Source organism: Lucilia cuprina, chromosome 5, assembly GCF_022045245.1.
Source record: "Lucilia cuprina isolate Lc7/37 chromosome 5, ASM2204524v1, whole genome shotgun sequence".
Taxonomy (NCBI): domain Eukaryota; kingdom Metazoa; phylum Arthropoda; class Insecta; order Diptera; family Calliphoridae; genus Lucilia; species Lucilia cuprina.
Window position 1 is genome coordinate 12,832,807 of NC_060953.1, and position 21,108 is coordinate 12,853,914.

The following is a 21,108-nucleotide window of genomic DNA, read 5'->3' on the forward strand; positions in this document are numbered from 1 at the left end:
AGAAAAGAATAGAAACAAAAAGAATTTGTAGCAAAAGACGCCATATTTATTTTTTTCTTTTAAATTCACCTCTTTGAACAACAATAAACCGGTGTGTGTTTACAAGACATCTGGTAGCACTTAATACGGTGTATACATATAGTTGTTACATTTTCACCTTAACTATTGAAGTACGACGTGGCAGCTTTTTCTTGTTAAAGTTTCTAATTAGCATCCAGCTAGTTGTCTCTTTTACTCCTTTAGTTTTTGCAAGTAATGTCTGATTTTGTATCTATGTGTGTGCAATGATGTTCTTTTGTCATTGTCGGTTTGCTAATTTTTTCCATTGTACAAGTTAAAACATTGCTCTCCCGTTTTTAATTAATTTCCAGCAGTTTTTCACAATTATTCTGCACAAATTTGTGTAAATTTTTTCATAAATAATTGGTGCGTATAAAAATTTATTGTTCTTTATAGTTTTTTAGTTAGAAAGTGTTAATATTTTAGAAAACATGGCAAATATATTTTTTTTGTATTGAATGGATTTGTATAGCAATTGACGGCATGTGGTGAATTTACATTACTTGCTTTTTCTTTTTTTTTCTAAGACTACACTATTGTTTTCTCTTTTCATTGGTGGGGGGAATAAGCAAATAACTTTTGCAGTGTTGTATGAAAGTAAAATGTTGCCATATTGTTTGGGAATTAAATCAAATGTTTTGTTTATTTCAGCTGTGTTATTTTTTTAATGTTATATATATTAATTTTTGTTAATTATATAGAATTTTCTTTAATTATTTATTTTTTTAAATATTTTTTTGGTATTAGCAAAAAAAGGTTTCTTTTGTTTTATAATTTCATATAAGCTGGCATCTCTGTTTATTGATGCATTCGTTTTTTTTTTCTTTCTATTCGTTGTCGTCATTTATTCTCACCATTGTTTCCTGATAGCAGAAAGAAAAAGTTAATATTGGAGAAAAAATTGTGAAAATTAGTTTATTTAACAAGAAAAAAGTAATAATTTATTTAATATAAAATTAAAACATAATATATTCTATTAAATATTTAAGTAAAATTTAAAAGAATTAAAATTTGCCTATAAAAAAAGGCGTTTATTGATATTGAAGATAGTTGTCCAGCAATTTTTGGTGTTTTATTTTTAACAAAAGCAATTTTTTTCTTTTTGATAAAGTTTTTGAAGTAATAAAAATAAAACAAGTGTTAACAAAATAGTAAATTTGCATAAAACAGGACTTTTATGTGGAATTTATAATTGCTAAAAAGAGTGGAAAAAAATTACGTCGCCGTCATCATCATCATAATTGTGGTGAATTATAAATTTTCTTAGTAACTTTGTTGTTGTTGCTGGTGTATTGTCATAAATCTCCGTTTTACTAATTTTTCTCACCACACTTTTAAGTAAAGTTTCTTTTTCGTATTCGTGTGACGTAGGGTGGTGCTGTTGGCAAAAAAAAGTGAAAAATTTTACTTTAAATTAAGAGAAAATTGTTATTTTTTTATTTTAAAGTGTAGAACAAATAAAACCAGTGGTAATGTTAAAAAAAAAACTTAAAATAATTAATTATTACGAAAAGTAACAAATAAAAAAGTTTCAATTAAATTAAGGTGGCGGCGTCGTCTATGTTGAGTATTTTTTTAGACAAGCTACGCAAGCAACAAAAAATTTTATAAAAAAACAGTGCTTCTTAAAAAAATCTAGTAATTTTTTAAAAGGTCTTAGTTTTAAAAATTAAAAGTATTAATCATTTTTATTTATTTCTTTTTAAACTGCTGCTGACTCACTTAAACACATTTCACTACTGCTATTAATAACCCCCTTTTCGATTACTTCTCTCTCCCTTTTTACTCTTGTCTATACCCTTCATCCTGCTTGTCAATATACTCTCTGTTAATTTTTTTTTTTTTATAATATTTAACGTCATTCATTATCTTTTCTTTTTAGATATTATCTTATTAAATCTGTTTATTTTGTTTTTTTTCCTTTTACATCTCATCTATTCAATTGTTATTTTTTCCTTTTATTTAAGAAAATTTTAAATTATTATTTGTTTGTACTCCGATCACCCTTCCTACAAGAGCTAAATAAAATCAATAATCTTATCAAACATTAATTAATCTGTCATTTTGTTTTCCAATTTTGCTTTGGAGTTCATAGTCTATTATTTTCTTTGGGTAACAAGATGGATATTTAAACTTTTAGCATTTTTAGGCGCCAGTTTTCTGTAGTTTGTTGAACTTAAAGTTGTTATAGGTAATTAGCTACTTTTAGTGTCCCCAATTTCACTAGTTTGTAATTTACTTTATTACAACATATGGACAAAGTTATTAAACATTAATTTTAAAGATATTTTATTTGTTAATCATAAATGTGGCCTTCGGTAGGTTAGTGTTTAGTGTTCTAGTCTGGTAGACCGGAGGTGGTGGGTTCGTTTGCCACCTGAGATACTGGTTAAGGAGCGCACAACAGGCCCGTTAGAGACCTAGATGTATTTCTTCGGATTTGATGTATATACATTCAAACTAACTAACTAAATCATAAATATGGCCTCCGATAGGTTAGTAGTTAGTGTTCTAGTCTGGTAGACCGGAGGTGGTGGGTTCGTTTGCCACTTGAGACACTGGTTAAGGAGCGCACAACAGGGACGATAGAGACCTATATGTATTTCTTCGGATTTCATGTATATATATCCTCCTTTCAAACTAACTAACTAACTAACTATTCATAATAATTGTCAGATGCTAAGTTTCAGAGGCAGTTTTCTTTAGAAGAGTGTCTTTCAGAGATGTATTGTTAAACATATATTGTTATTCATAAATATGACCTCCGATAGGTTAGTGTTCTAGTCTGATAGACCGGAGGTGGTGGGTTTCTTTTGCCACCTGAGACACTGGTTAAGGAGCGCACAACAGGCCCGTTAGAGACCTAGATGTATTTCTTCGGATTCGATTTGATAACTAACTATTCATAATAATTGTCAGATACTAAGTTTTAAAGCCAGTTTTCTTTAGAAGAGTGTCTTTCATAGATTTTTAGATCAATTACTTAGATACAGTTCTCTTTATAATAATGTTTTTCAAAAACAGTTTTGTTCAGAAGAGTACGTTTCAAAAAACAAGTTTATTTAAGAGAATGTCTTTTAGAGATGTAGAACGTTTGGACTTTAAACTTGTCTTTTGTTTTTAAAGAATGTGGTTAATGTAGATATGTTCTAAAACCTATTGCTTTCAATATTTATTCTGTAAAATTTAATTTGTAACTATAAAATAACATATTATAATTGAACACCCTCTAAAAAACATCAACATCAATGGCTTATTCATTAAACATACTCTTTAATACAATTGTTTAAGTTTGCAAAGTAATTTAGTTTTTATTATCATTTTATTACTTCTTTTTTTTCGTTTTCAAAAACTAAGAATTATTGGAGCATAGTAACAAAAAGCATAAATGCAATTGCGTTAAAAACTATACTTTTTTTTGAAATCGAAAACAAACAAAAGTAAATCTATTTACTAGACTAGACCTTGCTCTTGAAAAGTTTATGAAAAATTAAACCTTTTCTTATATTAAAACCGAAAATTGTTAAATTTTTATTTTTTTTTTTTTTTGCTTTTATGACTTAATGCATCTTAATTATTTTCATTTTTTTCCATAAGCATATTTTATAGTTTTCATATATTTTCATTTTTGGGTGGGTGGTTGCAAAATTTAGCATTTTTTTCTAAACAAATGTTTAATTATAAAAATGGACTTATATATAAATACACACATCATATTTGTATAGTATTACTATAGACTGTGTATAACAAAAAAGCCTTATGTTAAAAATCCAAGTTTTTTTAACGCACAAGTCATTTATATTGAAAGGAACATTAATATTTATCATCAGCATCATACTTTATACACTTGTACTTGTACAATTAAAGTTTTGTTACAGAAAGCTTTATTAAACCAACTAAAAGTATAATGACTACTGATCATTGTCATACTAAATAAATACAATTAATTTGTGTTTGTCCAAGACCAACTCTGACATATGGTTACTGTGAATTAAGAAAAAAAAAAAATAAACAACGAGAAGTTATTATTTAAGTAAATAAGGGAGGGTTTCTTACTACTCAGTTAAACTAGGTTTAACTTGCTGTTAGATAAAACCCGGGAACAAATTTAGGCGAATTTTAAACCATGATTGTGTTTTTCAGTTTTAGATTTAAGCTCAGTTAACTTTGTTAGTATTGCCAACTTTTCACTCAAAAATATAAACAATGAACAGCTGTTTTTTGCAAATAATACTTTTGGAAAATGAAAATTTTTGGAAAAAAAATGTTAAATAAACATTTAAAACAGTAATAAATAAAACTAATAAGAAAATTGCAATTTACTTAAAATATTCAAGTTTTTGTTCTTCCGAAATCATTGTTTTTGTTAATTGTGTTTTCTCACTTATAACTTAAGTTTAATTGGCCAATAACACTCAGTTAAACAAAGAATGTAGATTATCTTCATATGAAAAACTCGCCCTAAATTGTCAAAACTTTTTTGTAAAGAAATTGTTTGAGAAATTACAAAAATAGTGGATATATAAATGAATTGTAGTAGGTGGGTAAAAAAATGGGTAGTAAGTAAGATAGATAGATAGATAGATAGATAGATAGATAGATAGATAAATAGATAGATAGATAGACAGATACATAGATAGATAGATAGATAGATAGATAGATAGATAGATAGATAGCTGGATAGATAGCTGGATAGATGGCTGGATAGATAGCTGGATAGATAGCTGGATAGATAGATAGATAGATAGATAGATAGATAGATAGATAGATAGATAGATAGATAGATAGATAGATAGATAGATATATAGATAGATTGATAGATAGATAGATAGATAGATAGATAGATAGATAGATAAATAGGTAGGTAGATAGATAGATAGATAGATAGATAGATAGATAGATAGATAGATAGATAGATAGATAGATAGATAGATGGGAAGATAGATAGCTGGATAGATAGATAGATAGATAGATAGATAGATGGGAAGATAGATAGCTGGATAGATAGATTGATATTTAGATAAATAAAAAGTAATTTCATAAAAATTTTAATTTCCCTTAAAGAAATGTTAATTAACTAACATCTTTCTTCTATATAACTTATTGAATGCTTTTATTAAATTCTTTTGTTTAAACTCTAATACAGTTCCGTTTTTTTTTTTTTTTCTTTTCTAAAGATAATATATTCACAAAACTTTATAGAAAGTAGTAGAATATACAAACATCATAAATTTATTAATAATGTTTTTGTTGTTGCTCTATTCTCTTCTATGAATCATTTTTGTCAAAGCTCTCACCACAGCAACAACAACAACACTGAATAAAATCTGTGCTATTTAGTTAAAGCTAAACCTTATCATACAATATTATGTTGTTGTAATGTTTGTTGTTTTTTTATCGTTTAAAGCATAGTAATGAATTTCCCCTAACTTTTTTTACTTACATATGTTTGGCACAATACTTTGTGTTCTTTTATTTTGTATACATATATATGACACAATTTTATTTATGAATTACTCTGCTTTTTTTCTCCGGCTTCTTTAAACAATATGTGTTTACGGGTTTTTCTTTACAAACCCAAAAAAAATGTATATTTTAGCATCATTTTGTATCTAGCTTTAAGTTTTTGTAGCCTATTTTTATTTTCTTCTTCTATGTTTATAGTAAATGAAAAATAATCTTTAAATATTTGTGGCCTATTTAAAATGCCAAAGAATGTTTGTGAATATGTGTAAATATTATAGTTTAGGAAATTTGTATGAAAAAAACGTAATATTCAATAAATATAGAGGGATGTAGGAATTTCTTACAATTAAGGCATAGTTATTCTACAAACCCCTCCACTTATCTTAATGTCTGGTTGTATTTTTTGTCGTCACTTTATTTTAAAAAGTTGTTAAACATAAAGAAAAAATAGAAAAATTAAATAAACTAGATACTAGAACAGAAAATTCACTACATCATCCACTATAATATAGATAAGACTCTAAAATAAATTCGATTTTAGACTCCACTAAACTATAGTCTATAAGAAAGACTATACACTCTACTATAGACTAAAGACTAGACTATGGACTTTAGTAGATCATAAACTAGACTATATACTACGCTTTAGACTGGAGTATAGACAAGACAATAAACTAGATACTAGAATAGACTATTCTCTAGATCATACACTATAATATAGATAAGACTCTAAAATAAATTCGATTTTAGACGCTACTAAACTATAGTATATAGGAAAGACTATACACTATACTAAAGACTAGACAATGGACTTTAGTAGATTATAAACTAGACTATATACTACGCTTTAGACTGGAGTATAGACAAGACAATAAACTAGATACTAGAATAGACTATTCTCTAGATCATACACTATAATATAGATAAGACTCTAAAATAAATTCGATTTTAGACTCTACTAAACTATAGTCTATAGGAAAGACTATACACTATACTAAAGACTAGACTATGGACTTTAGTAGACTATAAACTAGACTATATACTACTCTTTAGACTGGAGTATAGACAAGACTACAGACAAGATTATAGACTAGACTACAATCCGACTAAAGACAAATCTAAACTATAGGAAAGACTATACACCATACAGAAGGGTCGTTCGGTAAAACCTCTCCATTTGTCATTACTATAGGCTAATTTTGCGAATATTTCAAAAACTCCACCAACCAATCCTGGTACAGTAGACTGGATTGTAGGGTTTCTAGGATACTATGGCCGAAGTTAAGTCCAAAAGCAACCAGAATGCTATTAGGACTGGACAGGAAAAGTATAAGGATTTTAGTAGGGCTAATAACCGGACACTGCTAAATTGGAGCCTTTAAGTCTAATGGGGTCGGTAACTCACAGGATTATTGGAGGTTGTGTGATGACGAAGAGGAAATGGAGACAGTAGAGCATATTTTATGCCACTGTTCCAGATTACAGAGTCTGAGACTAAAATGGCTAGGTAAAGGATTCCACGATGAACTAGGAGATGTAGCAGGGTGCAACCTAGGCGAAAATGGAGACAGTAGAGCACATTTTATGCCACTGTTCCAGATTACAGAGTCTGAGACTAAAATGGCTAGGTAAAGGATTCCACGATGAACTAGGAGATGTAGCAGGGTGCAACCTAGGCGAAAATATGGGCTTAATCAAGGGAATTTTTTGGATTTTCAGATAACAAACAATTAAGGATTTCCCTTCCATGACCACTTCCTTTTTGAAGGGAAAATTTCACTCTTCTCATCTATCTTCTCTTCTGTCTTTTGTTTTCTCCTTGTTCTTTATTAAAGGGATTCACAATGGACCTTTGGGTCTCCGAGTGGATGTATACATTGATATACAGCCCTTTTAAACTAAACTAACTAACTTAACTAAAAAGACTAGACTATAGGATAGACTATACTATATACTACACTACGCTATAGACTAGACTACAAACTGGTCTATAGAGTAGGCTATAGACCCTACTAAACTCGTCAATAGAGTAGGCCATAGACTCTACTAAACTCGTCTATATAGTAGACTATAGACTCTACTAAAGACTAATCTAGACATCTAACTGTACACTCTACTCACGACTAGACTGTAGACTCGAATAAAGACCTAGATCTAGACATCAAACTATACTAGACTGTAGACTAGACTATAAACAAAACTGTTGATTAAAGTATAGACAACATCCACAGGCTAGGATTATAAAATAAACTTTAAAAAGACTAGACTATAGAATAGACTATGGACTATACTAGACTATATACTACGCTATAGACTAGAGTATAATCTAGACTACAAACTCGTCATATAGAGTAGAGTATAGACTCTACTAAAGACTAATCTAGACATCAAACTAGACTAGACTGTTCACTATACTCTCGACTAGACTGTAGACTCGAATAAAGACTAATCTAGACATAAAACTATACTAGACTGTAGTATAGACAAGACTAGACTGTAGATTATAAATAAAATTTAAAAAAAACTAGACTATAGGATAGACTATGGACTATACTAGACTATATACTACGCTATAGACTAGAGTATATACTAAACTACAGACTTTACTATAGACTTGACTATAGACTTGACTACAGACTTGATTATAGACTAGACTACAAACTCTATAGAGTAGACTATAGACTCTACAACACTATACTCTAGACTAGACTGTAGACTCGACTAAAGACATCAAACTATACTAGACTGTAGACTATAAAATAAACTCAGACTAATTACTGACTTTGAGTACATACTAGAGTACAAACCAGTCTTTTGATTAAAATATAGTTAAAACATAAACCCAACTAAAGTTTTCTTGAAATAATTAGGACAATTTCCATTTTTTTATTTTTAACTTAAGAAATTTTCAATAACTTTTAAGAAAATTTTCAAATATGTATCAAATATGTTTTAATTCATATTAATTTCTTTTTTTATATTTCAGATAAACAAAAATCGGGTAGAGCTCAAATTACCGAATAAAACAAATATACTCTCCCTTTGGTAATTTGAATTAACACACTTGAAAATTAATAAAAATAATAATTCCAATAAAAAAGTTTAACTTTTTTTGTATAAATAACAAATAAGAAGAAAACACTACATTTACATTTCGACAACAGTAAGAGAACAAGAACAACAGCAGACGCAAATATGGGGAATGTTTTTGCAAATTTATTCAAAGGTCTTTTTGGCAAAAAGGAAATGAGAATATTGATGGTCGGTTTAGATGCTGCTGGTAAAACCACAATTTTGTACAAACTTAAATTAGGCGAAATTGTAACAACGATACCTACCATTGGTGAGTAAATGCAATAAGGGATATACAATAGTTTTATTAGTTTTGTTGCAAAAATATAATAATTTGTTTTATCTTTTTTTAGGTTTCAACGTCGAGACTGTAGAATACAAGAATATTAGCTTTACAGTGTGGGATGTGGGCGGTCAAGACAAAATTCGTCCATTGTGGAGGCATTACTTCCAAAATACACAAGTAAGTATTTAAAAAAAAAACTTTTTTGTTAAATAAATTTTAATGGTTTTTTTTTAAACTTTAAACTTTATTAAAAAAAATTAATATTATGTATTGCTTATTTATTTGTTTATTTTTCTTTTAAATTTTTTTAGGGTCTCATTTTCGTCGTTGACAGCAATGACAGAGAACGTATTGGTGAAGCGAGAGAAGAACTGATGCGTATGTTGGCTGAAGATGAGCTCAGAGATGCTGTTCTACTTATATTTGCTAACAAACAGGTTAGTTGAAAGGGAACACTATTGATTTCTTTAATATAATGCTAGGAATGCTATATATTTCTTAATCTCTTATGCAAGATAAACAATGAACTAAAGACTACACAATAGACTCCATTTTAAATGAGACTATAAATCGAACTGTATACCAAACTATGGACTAGACCATAAACTAGAGTATAGACTAGACTATAGACTAAACTATAGACTACACTATAGACTAGGCTATATACTAGACTTTAGACTAGACTGAAGACTAAAGACTATGCTATTGACTTAGCTATAGACTAGGCTATAGAATAGACTATAGACTAGACTATAGAGCAGACTTTAGACTATAGACTACACTTTATACTAGACTAAGCTATAGACAAGAGTATAGACTAGATTATATACTAGACTTTAGACTAGACTGTAGACTACAGAGTATGCCATTGACTACATTATTGAATAAACTACAGAATAGACTAGACAATGAACTAGACTAAATTTTACTATAGACTACGCTTTTAATTACATTATTGAATAGACTTCAATATAGACTAAACAATGGACTAATCTATAGACTAGGCTATAGACTTCTAATCTCTGTATAGACTAGAGTATAGACTAGACTAGAATGTAGATAAGAATATAGACTAGAGTATACCCTTTACCAAAGATTAGACTATAGACTAGTCTACAGGCTAAACTAAAGACTGGACTATAGATTAGACTACATCTTAGACTAAAGATTTCATTATGCACTAGACTATAGACAAGATTAAAAACTAAATTATAGTTTATATTATAAACTAGATTAAATACTACATGATAGACTAAACTATGGACCAGATTATAGTTTAGACTATAGGCTACACCATAGACTAGACTATAGACTAAACTATAGACTACATTATAGGCTATAGTTTAAACTGTAGACTAGACCACAGACTTGTATATAAAAACCACTATGGACTACAGTATAAAATACATTATATACCAGAATAGAGACAAGACTAGATTAAATTATGGTCTACACTATAGACTGCAGACTAGTCTAAACTTCAGACTGGTCCTTTAGTTAACCTTTAACAGTTTTCTCTTTTTCTCCTTATGATATTCTTTGCCCTACATAGTATTCTACTTTAATTTACTTGTTTTTATCTCTAAAATTATGTGTTCTTAAATAGTAGTATGTACATTATTTCTATTTTATCGCTTTTGGCTTTATTTTTTCGACTTCCATATTATTGATAACGTTTTTTTTATGTAAGATAAGCGAAGCAAACTAATTTCTATTAATTTCCCTATAGTAACATGTTTTTTGTATTAATTTGTTTTAATTTGTTCATTGACAACAACAACAACAAAAATATAAAAACAACTGTATAACAAAAGAAAGCATAAAGTTCAAATTTAAATTTTTTATATATTAATTTACTTGAATAACGGGTCTTTTTCTTATAATAATCTATTTTATATTTGTATTATGTTAAGCAGATTTCTTTAGGTTTCTTTTTATTAAAACATAACTAAGGACGGGGTTTTTTTCTACTCAGTTAAACTAGGTTTAACTTGCTTCTTAGATTAAACTCGGAACAGACTTAGGCGGACTTTAAACAATGATTGTGTTTTTAAGTGCGGGTTTCTTACTAATCAGTTAAATTAGGTTAAACTTGCTGTTAGATTAAACTCGAAACAAATTTAGGTGGATTTTAATCGATAATTGTGTTTTTCAGTTATGGATTTAAGATCTCTTAACTCTGTTATATTGCCAACTTTTCACTCAAAAACATAAACAATGAACAGCTGTTTTTTGCAAATAATACTTTTGTAAAATAAAAATTTTTGGGAAAAATGTTTAATAAACATTTAAAACAATAATAAATAAAACAAGAAACAAATTTAGGTGGACTTTAAACGATTATTGTGTTTTAGAGTTATGAATATAGGATCCGTTCACTTTGTTAGTATTGCCAACTTTTTAGTGAAAGACAAACAATGAACAGCTGTTTTTTGCAAACATTACTTTATAAAATGAACAAATTTAAAAAGAATAAAATAAACGTTTAAAACAATAATTATATTAAAAACAATTAATAATAGTAAAGTTTTAACCTTTTTATATTATTTTCAACATTTATGTAATTTAAATTTCCTTATTTTTTCTTTTAGGATCTGCCAAATGCAATGAATGCAGCCGAAATCACTGACAAACTCGGTCTTCACTCACTAAGAAACCGCAATTGGTATATACAAGCGACGTGTGCAACCAGCGGCGATGGTCTCTATGAGGGTCTCGATTGGTTGTCCAATCAACTTAAGAATGCTAATCGCTAAATAAACAAACAAAAAAAAAACACTTCTCGTCGTCGTCGTATATTTTCTTTAACTTAGCATCCGCAGCAGTAAAATAAATTTAAAATAAATAATGAAAAAGATGAAAAATTCAACAACAACAACAAATAATAATAATAATTCAAATTATAACATACAAAACATAAGAAATAATTTTGATTTAAAATATAATAAAGAAAAACCCAGAAAATAAAATAAAGTTAATAAAAAATAAAAAACCAAACCAACAACAAAAAAACAAGCAAAAAAACACATTTCTATAAAAAAATTAGTAGAGAAACTTTTTAAAAATAACAACAACAAATTCTCTGAATACTTTATTAAGACAGTTGTAAAAAAAACAAAAGTAAGCTTAAACAACAACAAAAAACTCTTTCTATTTTTAGGCTAAAACAACAACAACAACCACAAGAAAAGAAGACAAATGAAAAAAACATAAACAAAACCGTCATCTTTTTAATAAATTAATATAATTACAACAACAAAATTAAAAAAAAAGAATTGTATGTTAAAATATTATAAATTAAAGTAACAAATCCATATAACTATAACAAAAAAATACGGAATTAAAGAAAAAAACAACCCACACTTTTCTAAGTATAATTTTATAAACTATATTTAATTTTTTTTTAATTTAAATATACATACCTATATTTTTAAAATAATTTCTTAAAAAAAATATTTAATTATGTTTCTTGTCTTTTATTTTTCTTTAAAACTTCATTTACACTAATGTTTGTGCTTCTTGCTAATATTTTGTTTTTGTTTTCTTTTCACTGTTTCACATTTTATATATGGTTTGTGTCCATGTCCAATAAATATTTAACTATTGGTTAATTATTATTATTGTTTTTTTTTTTTCTTTTTCACTTTTCACAATTCGCCACAAAACTATAACAAACAATAATTTTTTATTTGCTACCATCAACAACAACAAAAACGAAAGAAAAACAAACAACAAGTAATAATATAAACAAAACAAATAACATCAAACAACATTCTACAACCAACCAACTACTACAACACATACTTTATATTTAAATATAATTAAAAATAAAAAAAAGAAAAATTAAATTTAAATAAAAAACTGTGTAATAAAAAAAAATTACTTCGAAATTTTGTTATTTTGTCGTTGTTTAGTTTTGCCATATTTAGGACGGGTTTTTCATATAAAAATAATCTACATTCTTTGTTTAAACCTAGTTTAATAAATGTTTTGTGTTTTTCAGTTACGCAACGATCGAAAAATTCCAACAAAAAACTGAATCGTAAGAAATAGAAGAAGCAATTCCATTCCGCAATTTGTTCCAAACTTAATCTAACAGCCAGTTATATCTAGTTTAACTGAGTAGCAAGAAACCTGCCCTTATTATCTTAACTGAGTGTAATTGACCAATTAAACTCAACTTATAAGTGAGAAAACACAATTAACAAAAACAATAAAACAATGATTTCAGAAGAACAAAAACTTAATATTTTAAATGTTTATTTAAAATTTTTCCAAAATTTTCCATTTTGCAAAATTATTGTTTGCAAAAAAACAGCTGTTCATAGTTTATGTTTTTGAGTGAAAAGTTGGCAATACTAACAAAGTTAACTGAGCTTAAATCTAAAACTGAAAAACACATTCATCGGTTAAAGTCCGCCTAAATTTGTTCCGAGTTTAATTTAACAGCAAGTTAAGCCTAGTTTAACTGAGGAGTAAGAAACCCGCCCTTAAAGCTGGTTTTCAGATGTTTATTTAAAATTTTTTCTAAAATTTTTCATTTTACAAAAGTATTGTTTGCAAAAAACACCTGTTCATTGTTTATGTTTTTGAGTGAAAACTTGGCAATACTAACAGAGTTAACTGAGCTTAAATCTAAAACTAAAAAACACAATCATCGGTTAAAGTCCGCCCAAATTTGTTTTGAGTTTAATCTAACAGCAAGTTAAGCCTAGTTTAACTAAGCAGTAAGAAACCTGCCCTTTGGAAAACAAAGAATTTGTTATACATTTCAAATAGTAAGGCTAGGTTAGTTAAAGAATGTTTATGCTCCATAAAAACATGCATATAATGGACATTGTGATTCTCTTCATAGAGAGTGATGACCAAAAGGTAGTCTCCATATAAATTATCAGTTCTTCTGCGCATAACCTGCAATTATTATCAGCGAAGTCGTCAACAACACTATTTACCACCTGGACGATGGAAGTAAACCTAATCCGTTGTCATCGTGGTCAATGGAGTCCAAATTCCGACAGTGCATCACATAAAACTCTTGGGGGTTACATTTGATAGCCTCTTTATTGACTCACATAATGAAATCTTGTTAGCCACATATAAAATGATTGGTGGATCAATAGTTAATTATGCTGCTTGAGTGTGATCACCTTCGCTCAGTGATACCCAGTGGAAAAACATTCAAAGCTGTAAGGGACTGCCTACATAAATTACCTCGAACATTATCTGCACGATGAAATAAAGGTTTTCCCAGTCAAAGAGCACAACGTCATGTTGACTAAACACTTCCTCCTGCGATATCATCAGAGGAGTCATACTAACTTAAACATGTTCCGCTGAGGCATGTCAGGAAGGATATTCGTATATACGAGGAAAACATACAGATATGTACAGGATCCACTGAATTAGTCCTCGTATACGGCAGCCTTGAACGACTTTCCTAGAGACGTAATAAATTCCGCGATCGCAAGATGCCACATGAGTGTCGTACTTAGAGGTCGCTCACCGCCCATAACAGATACGGAAGAAAACCTGTCGAAGAATGCAAAAGAAGTTCTAAGATCGGGATGGAGCAAAAGGCGATTATTTGGATTGATTCGATGCCGTATCAGAACCACCGCTTTCCAGATCTCTACTTGGTCTATATTCATTAGGGAGGATGTCAGTAAAAACTGTGCACCCTCAGTCTATGGATACAAGCCAATCGTCCCTAATTGGAAGCTCTATTAGAGGTATTTACCAGAAGTCTAGAGTCTTAATATCATAATCTGTAATTCCACAAGGTGATTTGATCACAGACCGAAGATTTGTAGAATGGCTACAAAATGTTTTATAAGTGACAGCCATAGAACGGTTTTCAAGGCCATTTGTGGACCACTACTAATGACACCAGCAATAGTAAGGGAGGCACACCTTTAAGCTTTATTAAGCAAATTTCGATAACTGAATAATGAGCCAACAAAATGCTCTAAAAGGTTCGAGTTATAAATTCTGCTGCGAAACAGCAGACTATCGACTTCACCAGGAAGTCTTGAAGAGCCTTAATCTTTATATTATATCTATAACCAAAAAAGAGATAAAAAAATTAAAAAAATATATAATTATTTCAAAAACAGAAAAATACCACAAGGTATTTGATAATTTTTAACAATAACAACGGTAATATTTACAATAAAACACAAAAACTAAAATCAACCGCTGTATTGTTTTCTCAAACACTGAACATACTCCCCATTGACACATTTATTTACACTTGTCATCTGATGACATTATCGTGGTGAGTTTTCTATGTATGTTTTTTTTTTCACTGGCAGTGCGTGTATTATTACCAAAAGGAAAAAAACTAAAATATATTAGGTTTAATTAATAAATTATTCAAAAATATTACTGAAAAGATACTAAAAATGTCAGCTAAACAAGCCAATAAGAAAAGTAAATGGTCTATGGACTTTAATACCAAGTAAGTTAAGATTGCATGCACCACAACAACTACAAGCAGAAACTAAAAACAATTATTTGTATATTTTGGTAATTTTAATTAATTAAACTAGCAAATCAAATGATTTACCCGCACCTCCCGGTTATAATGCTAATGCTTTGGTCAATCAAACAGAAATTGTTAGAGATCAAAGATTGGTTATAAAGAAATCATGGGACTTAGCTTTGGGTCCCCTAAAACAGGTTAGTTTTTTGTTTATTTTTGATAAATTTACAAATAATTTTAATATTTTTCTTTTTTTCTCCTAAATAAAGATACCCATGAATTTATTTATTATGTACATGTCCGGCAATACCATATCTATATTTCCCATTATGATGATTGGCATGATGTTGATACGACCCATTAAAGCCATGTTCTCCACACAAGTCACCTCTAAAATGGCCGAAGGTGCTCAGGGTACCGGCCAGAGGCTGGTATATTTCTTAGGCAATTTAGCTAATGTGGCAGTGGCTCTTTATAAGTGTAATAGTATGGGTCTGTTACCCACACATGCCTCCGATTGGCTGGCATTTGTGGAGCCACAAACGCGTTTAGAATACTATGGTGGTGGTGTGTCATTTATTTGAATATTATAAATTAATTATTTAGCATTTAAATTTCTAAAAGATCAAAGGACCTATGTATTGTTTAATAAAGTATAAAAAATTAAAAAAAAAAATCTGTTCATTTTAAAGAGTTAAGTAGCAAAATCAACTGGATTTTATTACAAATTTCTATAAAAAATCTTATTTTTTTGTTTTTTGTTGAAATGCTGTAAGCCATACTTACAGCATTTCAAAATTATGTTCTTTTTATAAAATAAAACTTCACAAAAAGAAAATACTATACAAAACATTTTTTTAATTAATTTTATAAAAAAATAACCATTTTAATATTTTAAATTCGATTAAGAAAAGAAAAATGATTTAAGAACATAACTTTATAAAGTTTAATAAAAAACAAACATAAAATTAAACTAAAGCCTCATTTAATGTTGTTTTGTAGCAAATTTAATCTATAATCTTCTTGGCTCCCTTTTTAACGTCATGCAAAAGCTGCTCGGCAGGATTTCTGTAAAAAAGACAAAATTGTAATTTTCATTAAAAAGAGATTTTTTAAAAAAACCGTAAAATAAAAACTGCAAGAAATGATGCTTTAAGGTCTACTGTAATGTAAAAAATAAAAAAAAAATATAACAAGAAAATCACATCACATCTCAACTCATCACAATTTATTTGGTAATATGCTCGTAAAATAAAATTTGCATTGGTGCAAAGTGAATTTAAATATTATGACTTCTTTAATAACAGTGCTAATACAACTCATTCTAAATGTTTTCCTAAATTCAAATATTTCGTAGTTAAAAAATGTTTTCAAAACATGAAACATCGTTTTTGGTTCGATTATTCGAAATTCTCACATAAACACTCCAATGACTCCAATGATGAAGACACTTACAGCTCTGATTAAACAACATTTTTTCATGTAACTTTTTGCTAGGATGATAAAAATAATAAATCTATCTATCTATATATTTATCTATCTATCTACCTATCTATCTATCTATCTATCTATCTATCTATCTCTCTCTCTATCTATTTATCTATCTATTTATCTATCTATCTATCTACATATCTATCTATCTATCTATCTATCTATCTATCTATCTATCTATCTATCCATCCATCTATTTATTCATCTATCCAACTAACAATCATTCAATTTTAAGTTTACAACTGATGGCTCTATGATCGATCGATTTCCATATAAAACTCCACATATCTATGATCACTTTGCCGAGTTTGCAATTGATCATACGATTTTCAGTTTGTAAACGATAAGAACAGATCGTTGTGTAATCAGCATTAAACTGATCATTTCATTATCAGTTTCTAACCGATCACTCTATGATTAGTTTGCAATCAATCATTCAATAACCAGTTCTAACTTATCACTTTATAATACATCATTAGCGGATCACTTTAGGATCAGTTTATATCATGCATATATAAATCTAATCAATGTATTCATTGAAGAGCTCCAAGTTTTTCTGAAAAAAATTTTCAAGAAAACTTGATATTCGAAATATGAAACATACAAATACACAAAAAAAATAAGACAAATATTTTCAAACTTTTAATTAAAAATCAGTTGCAAAAAGTACATCAATCAATTTATTAATACGGATTAATATAATACTTCAATATTTGTATATATTTATAATAAAAATTGTTCCCATACTAAAGATTTTCTTTCAAAACTTCAACTAAAATTTGGGTTTCTTTCTAATTTTGAATGGGTCTTGCTGGCATTATAAAATTTTGAACTTGCTTGCAGGCAATATTATTTTTCTTTGCGATTATTTGAAATTTCTTTAACAAAATCAGTCAAACTTAAGGGGGGGATTACAAATAGGAAAATATATATTTTAATAATAAACTTAATTGAAAATTAAGCGCCTGATTTAGTAACTCTAAAAGAAAATTTTGATATAATTTCAGAGTTACTATAACAGGATATTAGTTAAGATAACTTATTCACAAGAAAACGTCTTTATGAATAAGATTTTTATAAAAATATAAATAGTAAAACCATTTTTTTGTAAAATTTTAGAATTTTTGTTTAATAAGATCTTAAAGCATACATTTCTTAAGTTTATATATAGTTAAAAGAATAAACAAAATAAAACAACAATTTCTTTTTTTTTCTGAGTTTTAAACAATGAGGAAATGTTGGTTTTGTTTTTTCTTTATAGTTTTACAATTAACATATATAAAGAGAAAATGGATTATTACTTTTTACGATGCTCATCGGCCAATTCTTTAATTTTATCAATTATTTTACCGGGTTCGTCGACACGAGGAACCTAGAATATTTAAACAAAATATAAATATTAAAATTAATCAATATTTAATAGCTTTTTATAGATAAATTACCTCATAGTTTTGGCTGATGTAGATACCGGTGTAAATACCAGCACTAAATGTTATCTGTAAATAATATGAAGAAAATTAATGGAAATTTGTTTAAAGAACATTTTTAACCTTCATATTCAAGGAATATTATTCATAAATGCTTAATAAAGTTATTGACGGTTTATTGTAGGAATTTTGTATGGAAAATTTGCGTAATAAAGGCGAAATAAGCGATTAATATCTTTATGAATACGGGGTTTTGATGACGTGATTGTTTTACTGTTCTGCGCTAATGTAGGACTGAAGTTAAGTAGCACTGTACTAGAACTGAATTAAAACTGAATTAAAACTGAACTAGAACTGAACTAGAACTGAACTAGAACTGAACTAGAACTGAACTAGAACTGATCTAGAACTGAACTAGAACTGAACTAGAACTGAACTAGAACTGAACTAGAACTGAACTAGAACTGAACTAGAACTGAACTAGAACTGAACAAGAACTGAACAAGAACTGAACTAGAACTCAACTAGAACTGAACTAGAACTGAACTAGAACTGAACTAGAACTGAACTAGAACTGAACTAGAACTGAACTAGAACTGAACTAGAACTGAACTAGAACTGAACTAGAACTGAACTAGAACTGAACTAGAACTGAACTAGAACTGAACTAGAATTGAACTAGAACTGAACTAGAACTGAACTAGAACTGAACTAGAACAGAACTAGAACTGAACTAGAACTGAACTAGATCTGAACTAGATCTGAACTAGAACTGAACTAGAACAGAACTAGAACTGAATTAGAACTGAACAAGAACTGAATTAGAACTGAACTAGAACTGAACAAGAACTGAACTAGAACTTAGGGTCATAATGGAGTCTCTTTAACTCTACTTGACAGTTCGCGTGCAGTGGGAACTGATCTGGAACTAATCTGGGACAGAAATAAAACTGAACTTTGATGGAACCATAAGTGGAACTGTGTTAGAACTAATCTCGATTTGAAATAGAACTAAACAAGAACAATACTGCAAGTGAAAAGAATTACTAAACTAAAGAATACTTCAAAGACTAGTTTACAGGCTAGCTCATTGACTAGTCTATAGACTAGTATATAGACGAGATAATAGACTAATCTATAGACATTTATAGAAAAGTTCATCAACTCTAGAACATAGTCTCCATAACATACAATTCATGATCCGCTGGCAACACTTTTTTTTAATATTGCAGATTTGTTGCCCTTTGAATCTTATTAATTTTGGCAAAAAAAATCAACAAATTTATGTAAATAAGCAATAGTTTTTTATGATAAAAACTAAAATCGTAAAAATTTATTAACAAGAAAACTTAAGAATTATATAATTAAACCAGTTTTTTGTCCACATAACGAACAAAATTTCGCTATTTGTTGGATTAATTTAAAAGAAGACAAAGAAAAAACAACAACTAAAACCTTAGGACAGATGTGGAATATTAAATAAAAAAAGTAATGAAATCATAAAACTAAAAATAAAATGTCAAATGATAAAAATCAAAATATGAAAGTGACAAAAAAAAACAGCAAACAACTGACACTTGCAATTATCTTTCCATAACGTTATCATAAAAAACTAATTGCACTTTAAATTGTTATTTCAGTATAAACTTTTTTTATTAAAATTATTAAATAAGAAAAATTAAACATACCAAAAATTTCAGCATATCGTAGATGCCAGACCCGTCGACTGCCAGTTTGAAGAGTTTTATAAAAACTGAGGGAAAAAAAATCTACAAAATTCGCACACACACGAACACACACTCTCACACCTGTTTAAACAACAACAATTTTGCTGTCAAAACAAATAAGAGCTTTTTTCAATACAAATTTTTTCTTCTTCTTTTTCACAACAAAGAGAACCCTCTATTAAACTCTTAAAAGAAGGTTGAGTAAATATAATTTTTTTTAAAGAGAACGTAGAATAAAGTTTTGTTATTGAATTTTAATTAATTAATTGTAGTATTTTATAGATAAAACGCGTGTTTTTGTTAAATTTTTTGTTGTTTCTTAAAAAACTAAAAAGAAAGTGAAAAATATTTATTTTTAAAATGAAAAAGAAACCTAAAGAAAAATGTCAAAACATCTGCTTTTTAATTTAAAAAAGAAATAAATTTTTTCCGACACTTTTACACAAAGCAAACATATATTTTTAAATTTGTTTTTTTTTTTGTTTAATTAGATAATCACTATTTTAATTATAATTTTTATTAAACATTAATATATATAATTTTTGTTTTCTTTAGTAATCCACTTAGTTATAAATTAATTTTTTATTTAAAATATTAATGCAATTTTATTTTTTTGAAATTTCTCTTATAATTTTTAATATTTTTAATTATTTTTCTATTATATATGACTAATTAAACACAACACCTTAACACTTCACTTCTCAATTTATTACTAAATTATTTTCGTTTATATTCTTGTATTTTAATTTTAAAAAAGATCACTTCTGCTTCTTCTGTTTTAGTCGTTCAAATGGCTAGTAGGTTTGTTGTTGTCGTCTTCGATCTGTTTAAAATTTTGATATTTTTTGTTTATAAATGACCATGAAAATGTTTTGTGTGACATCACATAAAACACAAATATTGAGAAAATTATATATAATTGAAATATAACGGGCTGCAGAGTTGTATTTTTTCAAGTTACAGTATCTAAAGTGAGAAGTATTGCCACTGTTTTGGGTTTTTTATTCAAATTCACAATAATGCCGAAAAAATAACGTATTTTACGACTATAAAGTTTAGTAACTAGAACTAAACTAGACCTAAACTAAAACTGAACTA

At 28.1% G+C, this 21,108-nt stretch overlaps 3 protein-coding genes across 4 annotated transcripts; 2 read left to right on the forward strand and 1 right to left on the reverse strand.

The window, feature by feature from the left end:
* Positions 1 to 222: 222 nt before the first annotated feature.
* Positions 223 to 11,753, forward strand: LOC111685029 (ADP-ribosylation factor 1). The gene is made up of 5 exons (XM_023447263.2): positions 223 to 426; positions 8,513 to 8,869; positions 8,952 to 9,061; positions 9,196 to 9,321; positions 11,476 to 11,753. The coding sequence occupies exons 2-5, from the start codon at positions 8,722 to 8,724 to the stop codon at positions 11,638 to 11,640; spliced, it is 549 nt and encodes a 182-aa protein (XP_023303031.1). The 5' UTR covers positions 223 to 426; positions 8,513 to 8,721; the 3' UTR covers positions 11,641 to 11,753.
* A 3,494-nt stretch (positions 11,754 to 15,247) lies between these two features.
* Positions 15,248 to 16,091, forward strand: LOC111685039 (ER membrane protein complex subunit 4). The gene is made up of 3 exons (XM_023447274.2): positions 15,248 to 15,341; positions 15,433 to 15,562; positions 15,635 to 16,091. Exons 1-3 carry the CDS (start codon positions 15,286 to 15,288, stop codon positions 15,947 to 15,949), a joined length of 501 nt encoding a protein of 166 aa, XP_023303042.1. The 5' UTR covers positions 15,248 to 15,285; the 3' UTR covers positions 15,950 to 16,091.
* Positions 16,092 to 16,210: 119 nt separating this feature from the next.
* LOC111685038 (short transmembrane mitochondrial protein 1) lies at positions 16,211 to 20,307 on the reverse strand. Of its 2 annotated transcripts, none has more exons than XM_046952358.1 (4): positions 19,972 to 20,307; positions 18,299 to 18,352; positions 18,158 to 18,228; positions 16,211 to 16,433 (listed from the first exon to the last, which is right to left on the reverse strand). In XM_046952358.1, the coding sequence occupies exons 1-4, from the start codon at positions 19,984 to 19,986 to the stop codon at positions 16,373 to 16,375; spliced, it is 201 nt and encodes a 66-aa protein (XP_046808314.1). In that variant the 5' UTR covers positions 19,987 to 20,307; the 3' UTR covers positions 16,211 to 16,372. The 2 variants fall into 2 exon arrangements, with proteins under 2 accessions (XP_046808314.1, XP_046808317.1); XM_046952361.1 differs by lacking the exon at positions 16,211 to 16,433 and adding an exon at positions 17,519 to 17,754.
* Positions 20,308 to 21,108: the final 801 nt, after the last annotated feature.